Source organism: Helicoverpa zea, chromosome 4 (genome assembly GCF_022581195.2).
Source record: "Helicoverpa zea isolate HzStark_Cry1AcR chromosome 4, ilHelZeax1.1, whole genome shotgun sequence".
Lineage (NCBI taxonomy): Eukaryota > Metazoa > Arthropoda > Insecta > Lepidoptera > Noctuidae > Helicoverpa > Helicoverpa zea.
Window position 1 is genome coordinate 8,336,375 of NC_061455.1, and position 20,633 is coordinate 8,357,007.

The 20,633-nt window shown below is 36.3% G+C and overlaps 1 protein-coding gene and 1 long non-coding RNA gene across 3 annotated transcripts; both read left to right on the forward strand.

Moving 5' to 3' along the window:
- The first annotated feature begins 9,215 nt into the window (after positions 1 to 9,215).
- On the forward strand, positions 9,216 to 9,535 carry LOC124629895. The gene is made up of 2 exons (XR_006984357.1): positions 9,216 to 9,279; positions 9,397 to 9,535. It is a non-coding gene; the product is annotated as an uncharacterized LOC124629895 (long non-coding RNA).
- Positions 9,536 to 9,940: 405 nt separating this feature from the next.
- On the forward strand, positions 9,941 to 19,767 carry LOC124629798 (T-complex protein 1 subunit delta). 2 transcript variants are annotated; one of them, XM_047163361.1, is made up of 11 exons: positions 9,942 to 10,194; positions 11,845 to 11,897; positions 11,990 to 12,079; positions 13,553 to 13,720; positions 14,089 to 14,230; positions 14,418 to 14,626; positions 14,711 to 14,850; positions 14,995 to 15,199; positions 18,136 to 18,418; positions 18,954 to 19,165; positions 19,345 to 19,767. In XM_047163361.1, exons 1-11 carry the CDS (start codon positions 10,089 to 10,091, stop codon positions 19,360 to 19,362), a joined length of 1,626 nt encoding a protein of 541 aa, XP_047019317.1. In that variant the 5' UTR covers positions 9,942 to 10,088; the 3' UTR covers positions 19,363 to 19,767. The 2 variants fall into 2 exon arrangements, with proteins under 2 accessions (XP_047019318.1, XP_047019317.1); XM_047163362.1 differs by lacking the exons at positions 18,954 to 19,165; positions 19,345 to 19,767 and adding an exon at positions 18,722 to 18,746 and having other exon boundaries at positions 9,941 to 10,194; positions 18,136 to 18,509.
- Positions 19,768 to 20,633: the final 866 nt, after the last annotated feature.

Genomic DNA, 20,633 nt, shown 5'->3' on the forward strand with positions numbered 1-20,633 from the left:
TCCTGTATTTTCAATTATTTTTTATACCTTAATTGAGTATGAGTCATAGATGTGCCCTTGCCCCGTGGTATTGCGCCCTATCAAAATATATATTTACGAAAATGAACTCTATTCCAACGCAATGAGGTACTAAATTGGTTTCACAATACACAGGCAAATCCGAGCTGAGAGGGATGGAAATAGCAGGCCGCGCGTCTCACTCTTACACCTAGCCAGCATAAAAAAATATTATGATCAACAGTTTTGGCTACCCAAAAAAACAATTGATTACTTCATGCGATAGAGAATACATAGATGTAATATACTAAAACAAGATTGCGCACTCTCAAAATATATATTTACGAAAATGAACTCTATTCCAACGCAATAAGGTACTAAATTGGTTGCATAATACACAGAGGCAAATCCGAGCCGAGAGGGATAGTTAGAACGGAGGCCGTTTGTCTCTTTCTAACACCTTGTCAGCATAAATAAATGTTGTGATCAACAGTTTTGTTTTCCCAAAAAAACAATTGAATCACTTATATTTTTATCTTATTTTAACAATTGTAAGTCAAAAAATTAATAACAATCGCATTAATTTATTCGTATTTATTCTTAAAACATAAACAACATAAATTTTTATTTTGCTTTTTTTTATTTTCTAGCGGTAACCCTGAACATTCTTGGCGCGTAATCAGCATTTAAAATTTTGTTTATATGTTTTTGAATTCTTGTAATGAGTCAAAATATGGGTGATGGATTTTAATCGTTTTACTATTGTTATAGCTTTCCAAAAAAATGTAGAAAGGCGATATAAATGGCTCAGCAGTCTATATGTGAAGCAAAAATACAAAAAAAACAGTCTGCACTTCGAATCTTCCTGTTTTTATTACTGCTAATTCCCGCTAATTATTAAAAGCCTATATTATTATTTTAAGGTCACAAACTGCGTAAGTTAAAACTTCAGTACTAATCTGTGTTTAATAATCTTAGCAAACTCGGATTGGTCTCACATAGCATAGTCTCATAGTCACCCTATTAGAAAGGGACAGACGGCCTCCGTACTAACTGTTTCACTCGGCTCGTTTTTTGGTTAAAAGTGTGCAGTCCCGTTTACTATATTATGTCTATGAGAGAATACCAATGTTACGACATTGTATCATGTCTGTTTTTTAATCTCGTAGACTAAATTGACACTTGCAAAATGTCAAACTTAAAAATAATGTTGCTAGCTTTTTTTGTGCAGTGTTGTACTTACGATACCGGTTTGTTGAATCGTAACTTTTTATCTATAATACACGAATTTAATATTCATTCAAAGTTTTATATTTACAATTCCCGTACGTACACACGGCTGCACGACGTGCTACAAACTGCCAGGGATATCTGACCACGCAACGCCATGCGTAATCATCAAGAATAAGCCCATTATTTCAGGATGACGATGACATCGATATAAATGTACTACGTATGATACAAATTTAATAATGTACCCGCTTATGTCATCGAGCTTAGAATTATAAGGAGACGCCGCACAGTGGTCCGGATTTTCAAAAAGGTGGACATAGGATCGAAAATGCATATTTAACTCAACTAAAAATTGTTTCGTATAGGAAATTTAACACTGATTAATACTTATTACTACAACTTTTCAAAAAAACTGCTTCTTCACGTAAAAAAAATATCGAAAATAAAAATGTATGGGAGAAAATCTATTTTATTTTTTTTCTCCGTTCAGTATCAAAGTATAGCAACCAAATCTTATATTCTGGTAAGTACAGTAGACTGCACATCAGTGGTAACTGTCATGCATCTTAACTCAATAGTAATAAGTACGATTTTCCTTTAAAACTGTTACCACTGACCTGAAGTTGACTGTACCTATTGTTCTTAATACGACAACATATAAATTGCTTGCGTATCCCTGCGGCCTTGACGCCTACGATGCTTCAAATTTCAAAATTTTAAAGTTGAATTATCTTAACATTATTAACGAGTTTTTCTGAGTTTTTCTATTGAAATTGATACAAAATATCATTTTTAATAAAAAAAGGCCCCCGCGCGCACCAACCATGTATTAGGTTCGCCCCCTACTACTTGAGACTTAAATATACTACTGGCGAAATGACAGTATACTTTTGTGTAGTATACAACTTTGCCGAACCCTTCGGGGAATATAAAGCGTGATGTTATGACAAAATAGGCATATTTGTTATATTACAAGAAATATATTACATTTTTTATATAACAATCACCATCTTTCGAGCCTTTTTCCAACTATGTTGGGGTCGGTTTCCAGTCTAACCGGATGTAGCAGTGTAGTGTGTGTTTGTTTTACAAGGAGCGTGACCTCCTCAACCCAGTTACCCGGGCAACACAATACCCCTTGGTAAGACTGGTGTCAGAATTACTGGCTTCTGACTACCCGTAACGACTGCCAAAGATGTTCAATGACAGCCGGGACCTACAGTTTATCGTGCCATCCGAAACACAGTCGTTGGTATTCAAGATATACTTAGAAAGTACATACAAACTTAGAAAAGTTGCATTGGTACTTGCCTGGCCTGGAATCGAATCAACACCCTCATACTCGAAAGGCTGGTTCTTTACCCACTAGGCCACCACGACCTAATATTTTTTACGTAACAAGAAATAGATTAAAAAATATATAATTTTTTACTAACTAACAAACTCAATTCGGACAATAACAAAATTACTAAATCTGACACGTTTACATTAATGGATCATGTTCAGGCTGCAACTCCTGTAGATCAATATTCTCTGTTTCTTCTGTTACTACCTCAGGCAACAACAAAAGCTCTTTAACATCTGGAAAAAAATCGAATTGTTTAGAGTTGCTGTATTTTGGGCGAATATGGGATAAATATGGGTCTGAACTAATCAAAAAATTATGGAGTAAGTCCTCGTTGGTCTTCATCCTGTTAAATTTCCTTGTATGATATTCACGAACTCTTCGAAATTCTTTATTTCTTGCTTCTCCCGCTTCTTCGGAAAGAATGCCAATTGGTAGGAGGCCAAAGTGATGACAAATGTCTGCACCGTGTATGAGTAGCTTGTGTACACTTGCGGGCATATAAAACCATGGGTATAAATGCACAAAGATCTCAGCTGTTTCTCTGCAATAAGTCCTGAATTTTTCAATATCTATGGCACATCCTGATGAAATCGTTTGAAGAATAACCGCAAAATGCTTTAGTAGGCCTTTGTCAATTTTGGTTATTTCGGCAGATTTCTCATAATCTCTAAAAAACCTTCTGGCTGTGTTTCGGTCGTTTGTGGTTCCAAAGCCTTGCTTCACAAAATCTACAAGTATTCCCATTTGCTGTTTGAATTCTTCTTGTGTCAAATGTTTCTTCGCAGCTTTTAGTTGCTTGTTAGCACCTCGTGCAGTCCACAACTCAAAGTCCATGTTGTAAGATATGTGTAGAATACACTTCGTACAACGAATCCACATATGAAGAGTAGAAAGTCCATATTTATAAACATCTTCTCGAACAGGTCTTGAAAATACTTCTGACAGCTTGTTCATCTCGGTCGGCTTTGCAAGGCAAATATTGCAGGCAGATGCAGACGAAGTATCCGTTATAATACTGGCCACTTTTCCGTCGATCATTGTCATATGAAGCTCGTGACTAATCTCTAGCCCTGCCCATTTTGTAGAATCGACGTTTTTTATTTCTTCCTTCAATGCAGCTTCTTCTTGCTTGATGTATTCTGCTGTCTCTTTACAAAACTCGAACTTAATGGGCCTGCAATAATGTGTTGAAGAAGGTGCTGGGTTTTCCCATATGGTGCTATTATTAGAAACTAATTTAAGAGGGACAAGACTTGACATAAAAACCGATGAATCACTGAAGTCTACATTTTCAGTCCTTTGCTTGTAGGTGCTTTGTGAAGAAGCTCCATCGAAACCCCATTTGCTGATTAACTTCAATCCTTCAGTTGACGAATCAATCTGGGTACCGGTAATTTGAAGAATCTTCTGGACTGTCAGATCCAATAGGGCTTGAAGCTTCACTCTGGCTCCTCTCTCACTAATTTCTAAATCATGTGGATAGCATTTCTTTTTAGCTTCAAGGAGTTTGTGATACGATGGTAACACTGGAACCTCACAATCTAACAGCACTTTCCTTAAACACAAGTATTTCCATTTTAACAGGTTCAACGATGTATAAAGACCAAGAGCATGATCTTCGTCAAAAGTTTTTTTCCTATTTTTCTTAAACAATGTGGCTTGAACAATAGGAACACTATCAGGGTTCTTCGTTATATGGTCAATAACACAAGCTAAGTCATTCTTCTGGTCTATCTTAAGTCTTTCGACTAATGCAGAAGTAAGTCTTCCGGCGAATAGTCCAAAAGAGACTCTGAACGTCTTTTCTTCTGTTTGTTGCTGAGGTCAACAAAAGGCTTCCTAATCTGAACTTCGGTAGATGTGCCCACAGTAATACTAGATGTCGACGGAATCACAGCTGCTGTAGTATCGATGTCAACAGAAGTGTTGTCTAACGAAATGGTTTCGATAACTTCATCTTGGCCTTGAAAAATCTCGGTTAAATTAACAGTAGTGCAATTTGGCCAACTAATATTTGATTGTAACCACGCAGCATGTCTATTTATGAAAGTCTTCTGATTTCTATAAGCACTTGCCCATCTGCGATTGATATTGCTGATGTAGTTCTTCAAAAAAGTCTTGATTATTTCTAAATCTTCTGAACATGTTTCAACTGGGATATGTAGAATAATAGTTTCATAGAGTCGTTCCCAATTTTTCAAGTCTCCAGCAACACGAAGGAACATAAAAATGTCCAAGTTTGTAACAAATGCAGCCATAACGAAACTCACTAAACTACACTTCAACTCACACAGCACGGATAATTAGGTATGTTGCTTCCTCAAGGAGTTGAGAATTACCTACCGGGGTTAGAAAACCTTTAATTGTTTCATGCACAGGTATTTATAACAGACACACGCGCGCAAGTAGTGACGGACAAAATTAGAACCACAGCCAATCAGCGTCGTCGATATCTCCGGTGGTGGGGGTAAATTACTATTTTATCACAGGAGTCGTTTTAGTCAGTTACAAATAGGCAACGAATCAGCACGTGTCTTTAATTACATAACTAAAGTTGAAGACTTTTATTTCTATTTTTTTAATATAATAAAATAAAAAATACTTGCCAAATGCTTGAATGCGGACCGTTTTAATTCTTATATAATAAAAAAAAATGATATTTTAAACTACACACACTCTACACAAAAGTATACTGTCATTTCGCCAGTAGTATATTTAAGTCCCAAGTAGTAGGGGGCGAACCTAATACATGGTTGGTGCGCGCGGGGGGCTTTTTTATTAAAAATGATATTTTGTATTAATTTCAATAGAAAAGCTCAGAAAAACTCGTTAATAATGTTAAGATAATTCAACTTTAAAATTTTGAACTTTGAAGCATCATAGGCGTCAAGGCCGCAGGGATACGCAAGCAATTTATATGTTGTCATATTAAGAACAATAGGTACTTACCAGAATATAAGATTTAGTTGCTATACTTTGATACTGAACGGTGAAAAAAAATAAAATAGATTTTCTCCCATACATTTTTATTTTCGATATTTTTTTTTTACGTGAAGGAGCAGTTTTTTTGAAAAGTTGTAGTAATAAGTATTAATCAGTGTTAAATTTCCTATACGAAACAATTTTTAGTTGAGTTGAATATGCATTTTCGATCCTATGTCCACCTTTTTGAAAATCCGGACCACTGTGCGCCGTGTTGTTATAGACGTATCTATAGTTATATAAATATGAAACAAACTATGCAACATAGTTCTGTTTCACTCTTTCTAAGCAGATAAGCTTGCAGATAAGCTACAACTTTCAATAGTTAACCTATCAAACAAAAAAAAAATTTAAAAAGTCCATAAATAGTCTTATGGACGACTAGCTTTTGCCCGCGACTTCGTTCGCGTGGAATAGTGACTTCCGGCAGATTTTTGGTTTTACCCACATAGTTCCCGATCTCGCGGGATTTTTGAGAAGTTCCCGTTCCCGCAGGATTTTTGGGATAAAAACTATCCTATGTCCTTTTTCGAGTTCCAAACTATGTCTGTACCAAATTTCATCCAAATTGGTTCAGTAGTTTAGGCGTGACGGAAAGACAGATAGACAGAGTTATTATCGCATTTTTAGCATGGGTAGTTTTGCCCGCGACTTCATCCGTAAATTTACTTTGAGCAGAAAGTTTTTAACCCACTGCAAAAAAAGGAGGAGGTTCTCAATTTGACCGTATTTTTTTATGTATATTAAGGCATATCAGTTATAGACCGATTTGAGAAATTCTTTTGTGTTTGAAAGAGTAAAGTGTCAGTGTGGTCCCATATAAATTTGATCAGTCTGAAATGTGGAAGATATCCCAGGGAACTCTTCAAAAATCAACAGAACGAGCTCTGCGTTTCAATTTAAGAGATGTATACTCACTTAGGGCATTAAAGCCGTTATTGCCGATCGAAAAAGGCGAAAATGTTATTTTTCCCTTATTTTCCCATCATTCTACTGATTTGTCATTTCAGTTCAAAAGGAAAAAAAGACTGTTTCTCCCATTGGTAAATTTTCTATTATTTTAGGCTTTACAGATTATGAATGTTTCGTGTAATGACACCATTGCGCGATTAACGCCATCTATCTACGGAGCATAGGAACAGCTCGACATTTGACCAATAGATGGCACTGTATGTCCGTAATAAATTTTATTTTTTATTTTTATTTTTTGTAATAAAAATTATCCTATGTCCTTTCTCAAGTTTCAAACTATGTCTGTACCAAATTTCACACAAATCGGTTCAGTAGTTTAGGCGTGAAGAAAAGACAGACAGACAGACAGAAAGACAGACAGACAGACAGAGTTACTTTCGCATTTATAATATTAGTTTGGATGTAACAGCACCTGAGCAATTTTTAAAGCATTTTTCGTATGTAGGTGTAAAAAATTAAGTTTGGGAGTATGCCATATTTTTTAAACATTTTTAATTATTTTGAGATACGTCACTTTGTTATAGGACATGGGGCAATTTTTAGGGTTCCGTAGCCAAAATGGCAAAAACGGAACCCTTATAGTTTCGTCATGTCCGTCTGTCCGTCTGTCCGTCTGTCCGTCTGTCACAGCCGATTTACTCGGAAACTATAAGTACTACAGTGATGAAATTTGATGGGAATATGTGTTGTATGAACCGCTACAAAAATATGACACTAAATAGTAAAAAAAAGAATTGGGGGTGGGGCCCCCCATACATGTAACTGAGGGATGAAATTTTTTTTTTCGATGTACATACCCGTGTGGGGTATCAATGGAAAGGTCTTTTAAAATGATATAAAGTTTTCTAAAAAACATTTTTCTTAAAGTGAACGGTTTTTGAGATATCAGCTCTCAAAGTCGTAAAAAGTATGTCCCCCCCCCTCTATTTTTATAACTACGGGGTATAAAATTCTAAAAAAAAATAGAGGTGATGCATGCTAATTAACTCTTTCAACGATTTTTGGTTTGATCAAAGTATCTCTTATAGTTTTTGAGATAGGTTGATTTAACTGTAATTTACGGAACCCTTCGTGCACGAGTCCGACTCGCACTTGGCCGGTTTTTTATGGATTGTGATTCGTCTTCTTTAACGAAATAAATTACTTTTGCTACTTTACCTTGGGTTTTATTAAAGTAACTATCTATTTACCTTATAACTTATTAAAACATGGAATTTTTAAGTGCAGTTTTCACTGATTGCAGTTTGATTTGGTCCGTTTGGAAGGTATAGTAGGTAGGTAATTATATTATCCATCGTAATTTTAATATCAGTTGGAGGTAACACCTCATCTAGATCAATGCCCATATTTTGAATTACTGCACTAGGCATGATCACCGGTGTGATGATGTGATATATTTCTCCAGGAACGGATTCTGCGAAGCAGTCAGGGGCAACAGCTTCAAGCGGTCCGTGTATTGCCGGTACCTACCCGTACAGGTTTATCTGTACCGGCAACCTGTTTCTTTATGTAAGCACCCTTACATAGGAACATCTCGAGTAATGTGGAGGTCTGGAGGTCGCTTAATGCATAGATAGAAAAGCTTTTTCTTTAGCTTTATGGTCCCTACTTTTGATAAGTCCATCGAGCTTAGAATTATAAGGAGACGCCGTGTTGTTATTGACGTATCTATAGTTATATAAATATGGGCGAAATATGAAACAAACTATGCAACATAGTTCTCTCTCACTCTTTCTAAGCAGATAATTATATTTGAAAACAGGGACAACAATATTTTTGTGGTTGCGTGAAATGGTGACATTTATTTTTGATATCCTCCTGTTTGTAGGTGCGTGCCATATCTGGTACATATGTCATGGTAGTTGTGCTGTCAAATAGGTGCTCTTCGTGACTTATTTTTGCTATTTTATAGAAAATCACTCGTGTTTACTTTTAAGACTTTACTATTTCAATAGTGAATTTATCAACGAGTATGCCTACGTGTTGTATCGTGAAGTGTGGTGCAAGTAAGCACAAAAATCAAGCTGGATTGTCTTTACACAGGTTAGTAACCAGTTTTTGCTAGATTCTACATAAACTAATTCACATTGGATAAAAAATATGTTACGGAAACATGAATTGATGGTGAAAGTACTAATATTTAAGTTTATTTCTGTATAAAAAGCTATATTTAGAAATAAATGTTGTTTACAATAACATATCATATTGGCATAGTGCTGTACAGTTGTCATAACTGTATCGATATAATATCCACTTTTATAATTCAGCTTTTACTAATTTTAACAACAGAAGTTACTGTTCCTAAGACACTGAGCCCTCAGAGTTGTGTATTATGTTGAATAGAACATCTCTATTTTGTTATTTACTTAAGTACTATCTTTTCATCGCGGTATTACTCGCGTTCCGATGGATCTAATTCCGTACCCGAACAGTAATAGCCTATGCCCACCGGGTAAAGTGTAGCTTTCAAATCGGTCAACTTGTTTCGGAGCCTATGCAATCCAAACAAATAATCAAAGTATAGATAAGTTCAAGTTTTGATGTTCTTTAATTAAAAAAACATTTTTTGCAGGTTTCCTATACGAAATGATTTAAGGACAAAATGGTTAGAAGCTATTGGTGAGGAAAATATTAATCCCAGACATAAATATTGGTTTGTCTGTTCGCTTCACTTTGAAGATAGTTGTTTTAATAGAACACTGGATATCTTAAGATTACGTGACAACTCTGTTCCCACATTATTTTTGGTAAGTCTTAAGATAGTTTTTTTTTTTTTTTTTGTTAGACAAATCCTATGTAATTACATTATTAGTACAGTATATCTCTCCGTTCAATCGTTATTAAAGGAATATTCTTTTTTTCAGACACCCAAAGAAGGCCCCCAGGAGTCGTTGAATAGCTTGAAAACGATTGTAAATTATTGTATTTTTTTTAAGACAGTATCTACTTATGGCGTTTCTTGCGGATTCTTCTTCATAAGACCGAATCTTTGGCACCCTGCAACTAGTCTGACGTGAAAGAACTTTCATAGGGCTATTTGAAATAATAAATAATTACTTTACCTGTGTTTTTTTTTTTTTTTTTCAAAGGTGAAGAAATGACTCCTCCCATTTGGTTGATGTTGTTGAGGTTATTAGTATCAGTGAAGTTAATGTGATAGTTAGTTCTATGACGAAGAAATTATTTATACTCGGTTATTTTTATGCACCCAGTAAGACTCGTACGTACTTCTAACTAGAATACAATATCGATATTTGTTGAATCCGGTAGTGGTACAACCCTAGTAATGGCAGCCATTTTAGTTACTACTGCAGACTGTAGGTGTGCAGGTTTTTTTCGTGACATTTCCTGTCCCTATAGTTATATGTCAATGGATAAGTCACGTTGAGTCAATGTCAAATGTCTTGACAGACAGAGTGTCAGTCACTTGGTCACTTGCAGTAATCTGACAGTTTTTGTCTCAAACAAATGAGAATTGAGAAATAGAATACTATTTTATTAAATCCTAATTCATCTTGAATTTTGCTGTGAGTTTCGAAGAGAAAAATACTTAACAATGGCACCAAAAGCTGGAGGTGATTCTGCAAAAGTTAATTCGGCGGTATACAAAGATAAAAGCAAACCAACTGATATTCGCCTCAGCAACATAAGTGCCGCAAAAGGTAAAAACATCTGTAACAAAAAACGATAGAAAATAACTATTTTTGTCACTAAGGGTATGATTTTTTTACAGTAACCGATCAGTAACCGATGAAAAAGAACTATTATGTGTTTTAAATCAACTGAAACTCCTCACATATGAACCGGCTGATCTTCCTAATCTCGTGATTTTTTCAGTTTATCTATGGTTCATATCAGCAGATTATTTTAAATGTTAGCTTTTAAAAATAACAATTTTAAACCTATGAAAGTTACCAGAATCTGTTATTTATAGAAATATTAGAAGTTTAACTATTGACAGAAGTGTTTTGTTTCTTAAAGCTCTAGTTGGCTAGGCTGTGCTGAAGTTTATTTTATACCCTAAGACAACCCACTGACTGTTTCATATACTCCTGTCTTAGGTAATAACATTCTAGTCGCCAGTTTGATTAACTTACATGTAAACAATGAAATGGATGCAGGCTTAGGGATGTGACATTTAACATAAAAAATCGATTTTTCATAAGAAAATAATCGATTTTTTTATATTAATCAATTTTTTTCCTAATTTATCGATTATTTTCACAATGAGTCCCAAAAATAGTATATCAATTGATTTATAAATTAAAAATAATTTAATTTTGTTAATTTTTGTGAAAAGCATTTTAATTTGAACTCGATGGCTATGGATTTTTAGTTTTTTAATATTTGAATAATTAAATTTTGTTGATTTATGTGAAAAACATTTAAATTTGAATTCGTTGGTTACGGTTTTTTTTTTTAATATTTGTTAAATTTAATTTTGTTTTTGTTTAGGCGTAGACATTGTTGACCAGACTTTTAATAACACTTTATAACACTCAAAACTTTTAGTCGCGAAAAGCTTTCGTTTTACGGAGTTTCACTAACGAATAATGAATGACATACTTATCAACCAAATGTCGGTAAAATAGTATAGTTCATTGACTTCATCTAGTGAATGTTTGATTAAATAAATCAACTAAACTGTCTTAAAGGTACAGAAGGAATGCCGTCATAGATACATAGATGGCGTTAATATAACATCATAGAGATAGTATTCTTTGGTAGTTTGCGTCCCGGGCCAGAAGACCAAACTTAATGTCGGGGGTTGCAGATGAAAAATCGGTAATAATAGGCTGAATTATTAAAAAAAAAATCGATTATTAATCGATTATTCATATAAATAAAAATATGCATCAAAATCGATTTTTACTTAAAAAAAAACGATTTTGAATCGATTATTTCCATAATCGATTATTTTTTCACATCCCTATGCAGGCTACATCTTGGTTTGGCTCAAAAGTGGCCATCCTATGGCTGATATCATAATGAGTCAAGCATCAAATGTATTTATTTCAGACAGGATTGTGCAGGCTTTCATGAAACAAAGATGCTTGTTTTGTCTTATTTATAATGATTGTCTTACTTTTTCTGGAACATTAACAATAGGAATACTTAGAAAACTTGGTGTGTTATGGGACATTGGCTTAAGCAGTTTTAAGCCTAATTACTACTAAAAATACATTAATTTATCTTGAGATGTGATCAAAAATTTAAGTGTATCCAATTTTTTAAGATATGTGAAGTAGTGGTGACTTGTAATAGAAAGTGCAAATAGTTTTTCTTCTTATTATTACTTTTTATGATTGTAGCTGTCTCAGATGCTATTCGCACGAGTTTGGGTCCTCGCGGTATGGATAAAATGGTAACTAGATGATCTTTTTTCATTATGAAAAATTTATAACATTGTTAAATCAAGGTTGATTGACATTTTAACAAATTCTCATTTTGTCATAGATTCAAGCCAGTAATGGTGAGGTCACCATAACCAATGATGGTGCTACTATTCTGAAACAAATGAGTGTAATTCATCCAGCTGCCAAAATGGTGAGTGGTTACAACTTAAAGCTAAGGAATGCATAATACATTTAAGTAACATATGTACAATTGTAGGGGGAGTCCGGGAGAGTTTACCCGACTTCGACTAAAATGCTCATAAATCTCTTTATATTCATAAAAAACTATTTTCTAAAAATTTTACCCTTAGCTGCATTATTAAGGTTTATTTTTTCTTAAGAAAGTTTTGTAAATCATTCATACTTTTTGAGTAATTAACGATTTCTACCGAAGTGAGATTTGGCTATTATCTCCCGTCTGGGTGGGAGACTTGACCACCCGACAAGGGAGACTTTACCCTTGGTAAAATAAAAATAACAAATTATAATTAAATAAAGAAATAAATTAAAAAAAACATGGCATATAATAATTATATAGTTTCAGTCTGTCTACAGCAAAATATCTGGTACATTTAACAATATCTTAATACACAGACCCTGAAGACAAACCCAAGTATGATGATAGCTCATGGACTATCAGAGCTATCATCATTCTTGGGTTTGTCTTCAGGGTCTGTCTCACTGTCACTTGACTGTATAACTTGTCTTTTCACTGTATTTGTCCTTGCTTTACCTTTTTGTTTCTGTTTAGTTATTTTAATATTTTTTTTGGCCCGATTATATCTTGATTCTCATCTTGGTGTCCCTTTTCTGGTGTTTTTGTTAAAATTTAAGTTTTTCCGGGCTGTCTACTACGACGGATTTTCTTTCTGGGAGAAGCTTTGGGAAAGGGATGAATCGTTTGTGGCAAAATTATTTTAGTTTTTTGTCGTGAATCAGAATCTACCGTTGTCCTATCTAGATCTTGAGATATAAGAAGCTAACTCTGCTGATTGTCTTATTATTGAAATTGCTGGCTCAGATTCCTCCGTCAAAATTGATGGTGAACTCGCTCTAGTCTCTGCAGTTTCATTTATTTTTCATTTAAAAATATTACTGCAACAGAAACAGAGGGAGATTACCTGGGTAAAGTCTCCTCCCGTCGCCATGATAATGTCTCCCACCCCACGCCAAGCTATCCGTTATTCAATTTACAAAAGAAACTAAAATATCCAAGTAAAATCTTTCTGTCGTAAAGGTTATAAGGATAATTACACTAAGGGTATGTATTCATCACATGCTGGAATCTATAAACAGTAAGCAACATTAGTCAAATATCGAAAATTGTAAAAAAGTACTTGCGGGGCTCAAAAACGTGTATTTACTTGTAACTCTAAAACGAATCTGCCGAACGCAACAACGCCGCGTAAGTAAGGTGGCAGGCACCTATGAGTTATAAGAAGTGTGGCAACGTCGCAATATCTAGGTAAACAGAGATTCTATGACCAGTGGCTATTGTCTCCTACCTACTAAACTATCCCGGACTACACACATAAACAAAATTGACAATATTGGCAAATTATATTGTCATAGTCACTTTTGCCATAAATTATAGTTAAGCGTCATATTTTTTCATAAATTGTAGTTGGTGGAACTATCCCGCGCTCAAGATATAGAAGCTGGTGATGGTACCACATCTGTTGTGGTTATTGCTGGTGCCCTTTTAGATGCAGCCGAAAAGCTTCTGCAGAAAGGAATACACCCAACAGTAATTTCTGATGGTTTCCAGCAGGCATTACAAATGGCTTTGCAGGTAATTTAATAAACAAATATTGTCAATTCCCATGTAAATTATGAAAACTGAAAAAAAACCATTTGGATACTATGAATTATTGTTAATTTATGAATTGATTTCCACCAGACTGAATTAGAAATAGTAGAATACCAATTCTCTTTGCATATTTCTCAAAAATAAGACTAAAATTGCTTATTCTGAAAGGTATTTTGTTGCCATACATTTTGATATAACATATATTATCAGCCTAGCCTATAGTAGGGATACTATGTTGGTGTGGGTTGGTATTACATGGTGAGAACAGAAGTTTTATTAAAATAGTCGCCATGTTCTGATATCTGGCAAGTTATTTCAATGTTTTACTTGCAATAACAAAAACATTTCAGGTTGTTGAAGGTATGGCTACTCCAGTGGACTTATCAAATGAAGATGCACTGTTAAAGGCTGCAGCAACATCACTGAACTCAAAAGTAGTATCACAGCATTCTACAATCCTTGCGCCTATAGCTGTGCAGGCAATCCGAGCAGGTCAGTTTTATTGTCTTTAAATATTTCATAGTGCCCAATAATTATTCTTATGTGATGTAGTTAAATATGGGCGTATATAATTTATGAATACATCACAAGCTTTACACCGCGTTCCACTCGTGTCCCAAGGTATATACTTCCCGCACATGGAAAAAAATTGCCTTTTGTCAGACTTTTTTGTTTTCAGTAATGGAACCTATAGTCGGCGGTGTGGGCGCAAGAGTTGATCTTCGCGACGTAAAAGTAATTGAGCGCATCGGAGGAACTGTGGAAGATACTGAACTAGTTCAGGGGCTAGTTATTCCGCATCGTGCATCTAACGTCAATGGCCCTCACAGGATTGAGAAGGCCAAAGTTGGCCTAATACAGTTCTGTATTTCACCACCAAAAACAGATGTTAGTATAGCCAAAAACCGATCCCTTTTTAAGCATGACTTTCCTTCCTGGGATATTATAAAAGCGAATGTAATTTTATTTCAGATGGACCATAATGTTATAGTGTCAGATTATGCAGCAATGGACCGAGTCTTGAAGGAAGAACGTCAATACATTTTGAACATTGTCAAGCAAATTAAAAAAGCTGGTTGCAATGTGCTTTTGGTGCAAAAGTCAATTCTGCGGTAAAATCCTTGATGAAAAATTGTTATGCTTTATTTTGTGGTACTATTTGCTTTATAAATTGACAGAAAATTTAAAATATCACTTTCCTTCATAAATGTCAAGATGTGCCTTATTTAGAAAATTGTTACAACTTTGATTTACAGTGACGCTCTCAGCGATTTGGCCATTCACTTCCTAGACAAGATCAAAACAATGGTCATTAAGGATATTGAAAGGGAAGACATAGAGTTTGTGTGCAAAACCCTTGGCTGCAGGCCAATTGCTTCTCTGGATCACTTCACAGCTGAAAATCTCGTTAATGTCGATCTGGTCGAGGAGGTCAATGAACCAGCTGGAAAGTACATAAAAGTGAGTCATTGTTATTATAATCCTACTCAATATGATGAAATGAAACTGAGATAAAGTTTTATATCTTGATTGTTATGGGCTTCTTATTCTTGAAGTTTTTCTTTCGAGATGTAAATAAAGAGTATACCCTGTCGTATGCTATATTTTGTTCAGTTATGGGAATGAAGTTCTACGAACGAACTAGGTACTGATAAATTATAAAATAGTGGTGAAACAAAAAAATTTAAACACAATAAGTAACTTTCTGTTACACAGTACAATTTTCTACACATAGTAAAAACTGTGACAATAAAGGTGATAAATATAACTTCTCTATGCGCGTGGCATCATATGGACTACGTCTGGATCATAAAGTAAGCGCAGTGAGCTGTCATTAGTAAGGGAATAGTCGCACTTAATTTTGGGAATAAATATTTTGACCACCATAAAATGCTTTGATACCCTTAGTTCTGTAACCAAAAATATCTACTTAACACTAGAAAAATAAAGTCTAAAAATATAATAGTACCAGCTATTTTAGTCACGACTCCACTTTAAATTGTATTCGACCACCAAATTTAGTAAATGATCACCAAATCTTGACGACCAAAATAATGTATTATTTTTCCTAAATAAATCACTGTGATTGCCATAAAATGTAGGCTTATTATTAAATAAAGTATTATGATGCCATATTAAGTTATGTGTGTATAGACTCCACGTAGGTAGTCTTGTTTGCCCTACCCCTAGAGTGCAATTCAAAACCGCGTAGGCGCGGAGGGGCGAGGCGGCCTGCGAGCTGAGGCGCAGGTAGTTTTAAAGCTGAGCGTGAAAACCATCTGCGACGATAAGCTCGCATGGGACCGCCGGAGCCCCGCAGCGCCGGAGCCGTGACAGAAGCCATGCTTGCTGCATGTTGCATGTTTGCTTCCATGCTGCATGCCTGCTAACATATATGTATATCAAGTTTGGGATAAAAATGATTTATTTGGACTCATTTTGCTAAAATAGGATAGCAGAATTTAATTTTGGTGATCATTTACTATTTTTGGCTTACTCATGATTTACTTGGAGTAATTTAACTTAAATAGGCAGTGGCGGGGCAAGACCTAAATTTGATGTGGGCAAGACAGATTTCGCGAGGCCCTGTTCTATGGCGAAAGAATCCGTCTTCAACGGATTCTTTAAAATAATAAAAACAAACAAAACAATTAACACTGCCAAGTTTTTATCCATAAAAATGCAAATTAGATTAAAGTCGCCTGCAGAAGCTAATATTGAATAACACAATTATACGTTTCTATTTAGTGCCGGTTTTAACTCTACCAGCGCCCTGGGCGAGATTTCTGCGGCGCCCTCCAACTGCAATTCATACCCATAAGAAAAACAGACATATGCAGTTACCGATTGCGCGAGCGAAGCGAGCGCGGATTTTTGACGTGACAACGTCTTATAAATCGATGGAGCCGGCTGCACGCACGAAAAAACATGACTCATGCGGCGTTACCTCGCTCTGAGGCGTTCCGTTTAAGGCTTGAAGTGCAAGCGAGAGCACGCAACGAGCAACAAAGAGGCACGATCGGCCTCCGCGTTCGGCAACGTTCGACATCTGACGATCAATTTCTTATGACGTTGTCACGTTCGACTATCGTCAGTAAACCGACTTTACAGACAACCGTTTTTTTTTTAGGTTAACAAGTCAAAGCAAAAATTACGTAAAATGTAGCCCAATCGTACATAAGTTATTGCTGGTTGGTGAAGGCAAAAATACGGGAACATAGCTTCTGATTAAACGAGCGAAGCGAGCGCGAAATTTTTTGTAATATTTTAGAACTCAAAACAAAAATTACTTAAAATGTAGCCGAAAGTACGTATAACTCTTTGTTGACGCCTATGTATTAGAATTTTGGGACTTAAAGTAGTACCGTAAATAAGAAAGTTCATATGGAAACTATAAGTTACTTTCTTATTAATAAAATGACTTAAAAACGACGCTACCTTTAGTAGACACTGACAATGAAAACAACTAAAGTGAAGCAAGCCCGAAAATTTTTGAGTTTTGGATCACTAAAAGTCCTAAACATATGTAGTAAAAGTAACTGCGAAGTGAAGAAGCCGCGAGCGAAGAGAGCGCGAATTTTTTTGAGTATTGGCACATTAAAAGTAGCTGTATGTGATAAAAATTTGAAGTGTAAAGTAAAGAAACCGCGAGCGAAGCGAGCGCGAAAATTTTTGAGTTTTGGGACATAAAAGTAGTGTTTGTTCGAGAATATCTCAAATTTAACGAGGAATTAAACACAAATTAAAAGAAACCGTGACTGGATCGACAGTCAGCTGTGTTTCTTAGGTGCTCCAACTTTTTGTTAAATTGAGAACTCTAAAAAACCGCGAGCGAAGTGAGCGCTTTTTTTTTCTTTAACGTCTGCAGCAAATTTGCTTGTCTATTTGACATTTTGTAAGTTTAAACTTCCATATAACGCAAGCAATCCCATCTTTATTATTTTTACAGGCTAGGAATTGACTTGGTTGGTGATTTTAAAGATTGTTAGTAAAGAAAGTAAACAAATAAAACCAGGGATACCCCGCACTCTGGTCGGCGGCAAAAGTTGCCAGACTAAGAAAACATGTTTCACAACAAAACTGATTTTTATCTTTTATTTTATTCTCGCTGTAAACATTTTTGAGGCGCGAGTCCCCTTGTACCGCGAGGCCGTAGGCAGTGGCCCACGTCGCCTACGCCTAACGCCGCCTCTGTAAATAGGATAGCAAAGTGTTAAAACTTTGGTTATAATTTTACATTAAAATGCGAGTTTCATTTTGGTGATCATTTACTATTTTTGTCTGCTATTTGTTACTATATCTGGTGGTCAGTTAAACATAAGCCCTTAATTTTTTCTTAGCCTGTTTTTATAGAAAACAAGGATACGGTAGATTCAGAGCGGTTGGGTCGGTTGCAGATGAGCGGGTGCGGGTCGGGCGGGCGCACGGTGTCGGTGCTGGTGCGCGGCTCGTCGGGCGCCGTGGTGGCGGAGGCGGCGCGCTCGCTGCACGACGCGCTGTGCGCCGTGCGCTGCGTGGCGCGGCGCCCCGCGCTGCTGGCGGGCGGCGGCGCGCCCGAGGCGGCGGCGGCGGCGGCGCTGGCGCGGGCGTCGCTGGCGGCGCCGGGCGCGGCGCACTACTGCCTGCGCGCCTACGCCGACGCGCTCGAGGTCGTGCCCTCCACGCTCGCTGAGAACGCCGGTCAGTCAGCCTGCTTATTATTGAAGCATTCGGCACGTTTTGACAAATATAGTCATCTTCATCGTCTGCCTAACCTTTTCCCAACAGTGCTATACTCTATCCACGGAAGGAAGAGCTAAAAGGTAAACAAAGAATGATACTTTTTCAAGATGGCGGTTTAACCCGACCGATGACAAAACGTCACATTTTTGTGTAAAATGTTCGCAGTATCTGTGATTTTGTCATCGGTCGGGTTATACCGCCATCTTGAAAAAGTGTCATTCTTTGTTTACCTTTTAGCTCTTGCTTCCGTGGATAGAGTATAGTCAGTTAGGCTGAGTAACAGTGTTTTACATGGAGCGACTGTCTGACTTCTTATTATCCGTAACGACTTCCAAGATTGTTTGCCTTGATTGATTGATTGATTGACAGCCGAGACCCGCCAGTTTACCATGCTTTTCGAAACACAGAAGTACTCGTAAAAAGTGGAAAGGTTGTAGGTGTGGGGCCCGTAGTGATCGCTACTCGTGCTACATGTGCGCTTGGTGCTTTGCAGGGCTGAACCCGATCGAGACGGTGACGGAGCTGCGCGCGGCGCACGCGGCGGGCGCGGAGAGCGGCGCGGGCTCGAGCGCCGGCGTCAACGTGCGGCGCGGCCGCGTCACCGACATGCGCGCCGAGCACGTGCTGCAGCCGCTGCACGTCACGGCGTCGGCGCTGGCGCTCGCCACAGAGACTGTGCGCGCTATACTCAAGATCGATGATATTGTGAGTTTGCTCATATTCAAATTAATGTTGAAAACTCTCGGTTAAATTTTCGTATGGAATAACAACAAAAAAAAATCAGTTTGAACACACCCGAAAATAAGAAAGCTTTCAGTTGATGTATTTCTTAAAATCAATTGTGCCTCACTTATAAATTATTTAACGTCACTGTTTTGTTTCAGGTAAACACCATGAATTAGTAACCTGAATGTCGCCTTCGTTAAATGCTTTATTAATTTACTAATTATTAAAATTGTATTTGTGTAATATTTTAACCAAATGCATTTAAAGTATTTCTTTGCGTCACTTTACACGACAATAATAACTTGTCATTCTGCAAAAATGTTGTCGGCGCAAAAAATTTAGTATTGTCACATTATTCTGAATTATACTCTCAAGTGAAATATTTTCATTCAACAAAAGATTAAAAACTAAGTTTAGTTCATTTAGGACTACTGAAAGTCAAGAGAAATGTACGGGAACGTGCGTAATTCTGTATGTAATGTAGCCTATTTATGAATATTTTATTGCACCGGTATTGCGATTTGTATACTACGCTTACCTACCTATGTTGTGGAAATAAATCCTTTATAATAAACACTAAACTTCGGCCTTTTGTATTTCCTCAGTAGAATTCCTAATGAAATAAATGCGAGTCAGTCGGTTGGTCGTAGATAAACTGTCAGGTGATTATACAGGAATGAAATATTAAACAGTGCGCAAAAGAAAAAAACTGGTGGTCCAGAATCATTAACAGAACATATCTGCATCATCAGTAAAAAATTTTTTGTTCTTAGTTTATCCGCCCTAAAATCAGCAAAATATGGATAGGATACTAACTATTGTTACGCGCTTGGAGCAGCGATCGCGTCAGTAAACCGGTTTCGCGTTGCCGCCGTGCCTACTATGACGACTGCGACCATACAATCGGTTACAAAATAAACATCTTTCACTATCAATGACTATTATTTTTAATGTCTATCAGGATTGAGGAGCCACTTTTTGTATCTCAATGAAATTTTGTACTTATTTAGTAGTACCTAAGTTAAAAAGTATTGTAGGCTCAATCTTGGAATTTGTAGTATAATAGTTCAAAAGTTATATGAACACAAAGGTGGCTCCTCAATCTAAATATTTGAACTGAGGAGCCACGTTGGAACACAGAAAGTATACGATGTACATTCTTGAAAATTTTGTATGATTTAGTAGTAATTGAGCGCAATGAGTACTAAAAATTTAATTCCAGTACCTTTAATATTTAAGAAGATACAATACTTTTAATGTGACACTTTAACCCATACAATGAAAGTGTAAATTCCCATGAATCGTAAGTGGCAAATTCAAATTACACCCCATAAACATTTAGTAGTAAGTGTGTCTGAATTTGTAATACATAAACAAAGTAGTAAAACTGAGTGAATTTTGTAAAAAAGCGTATTTTAAGTGGCTCCTCAATCCTGACGTTTCTGAA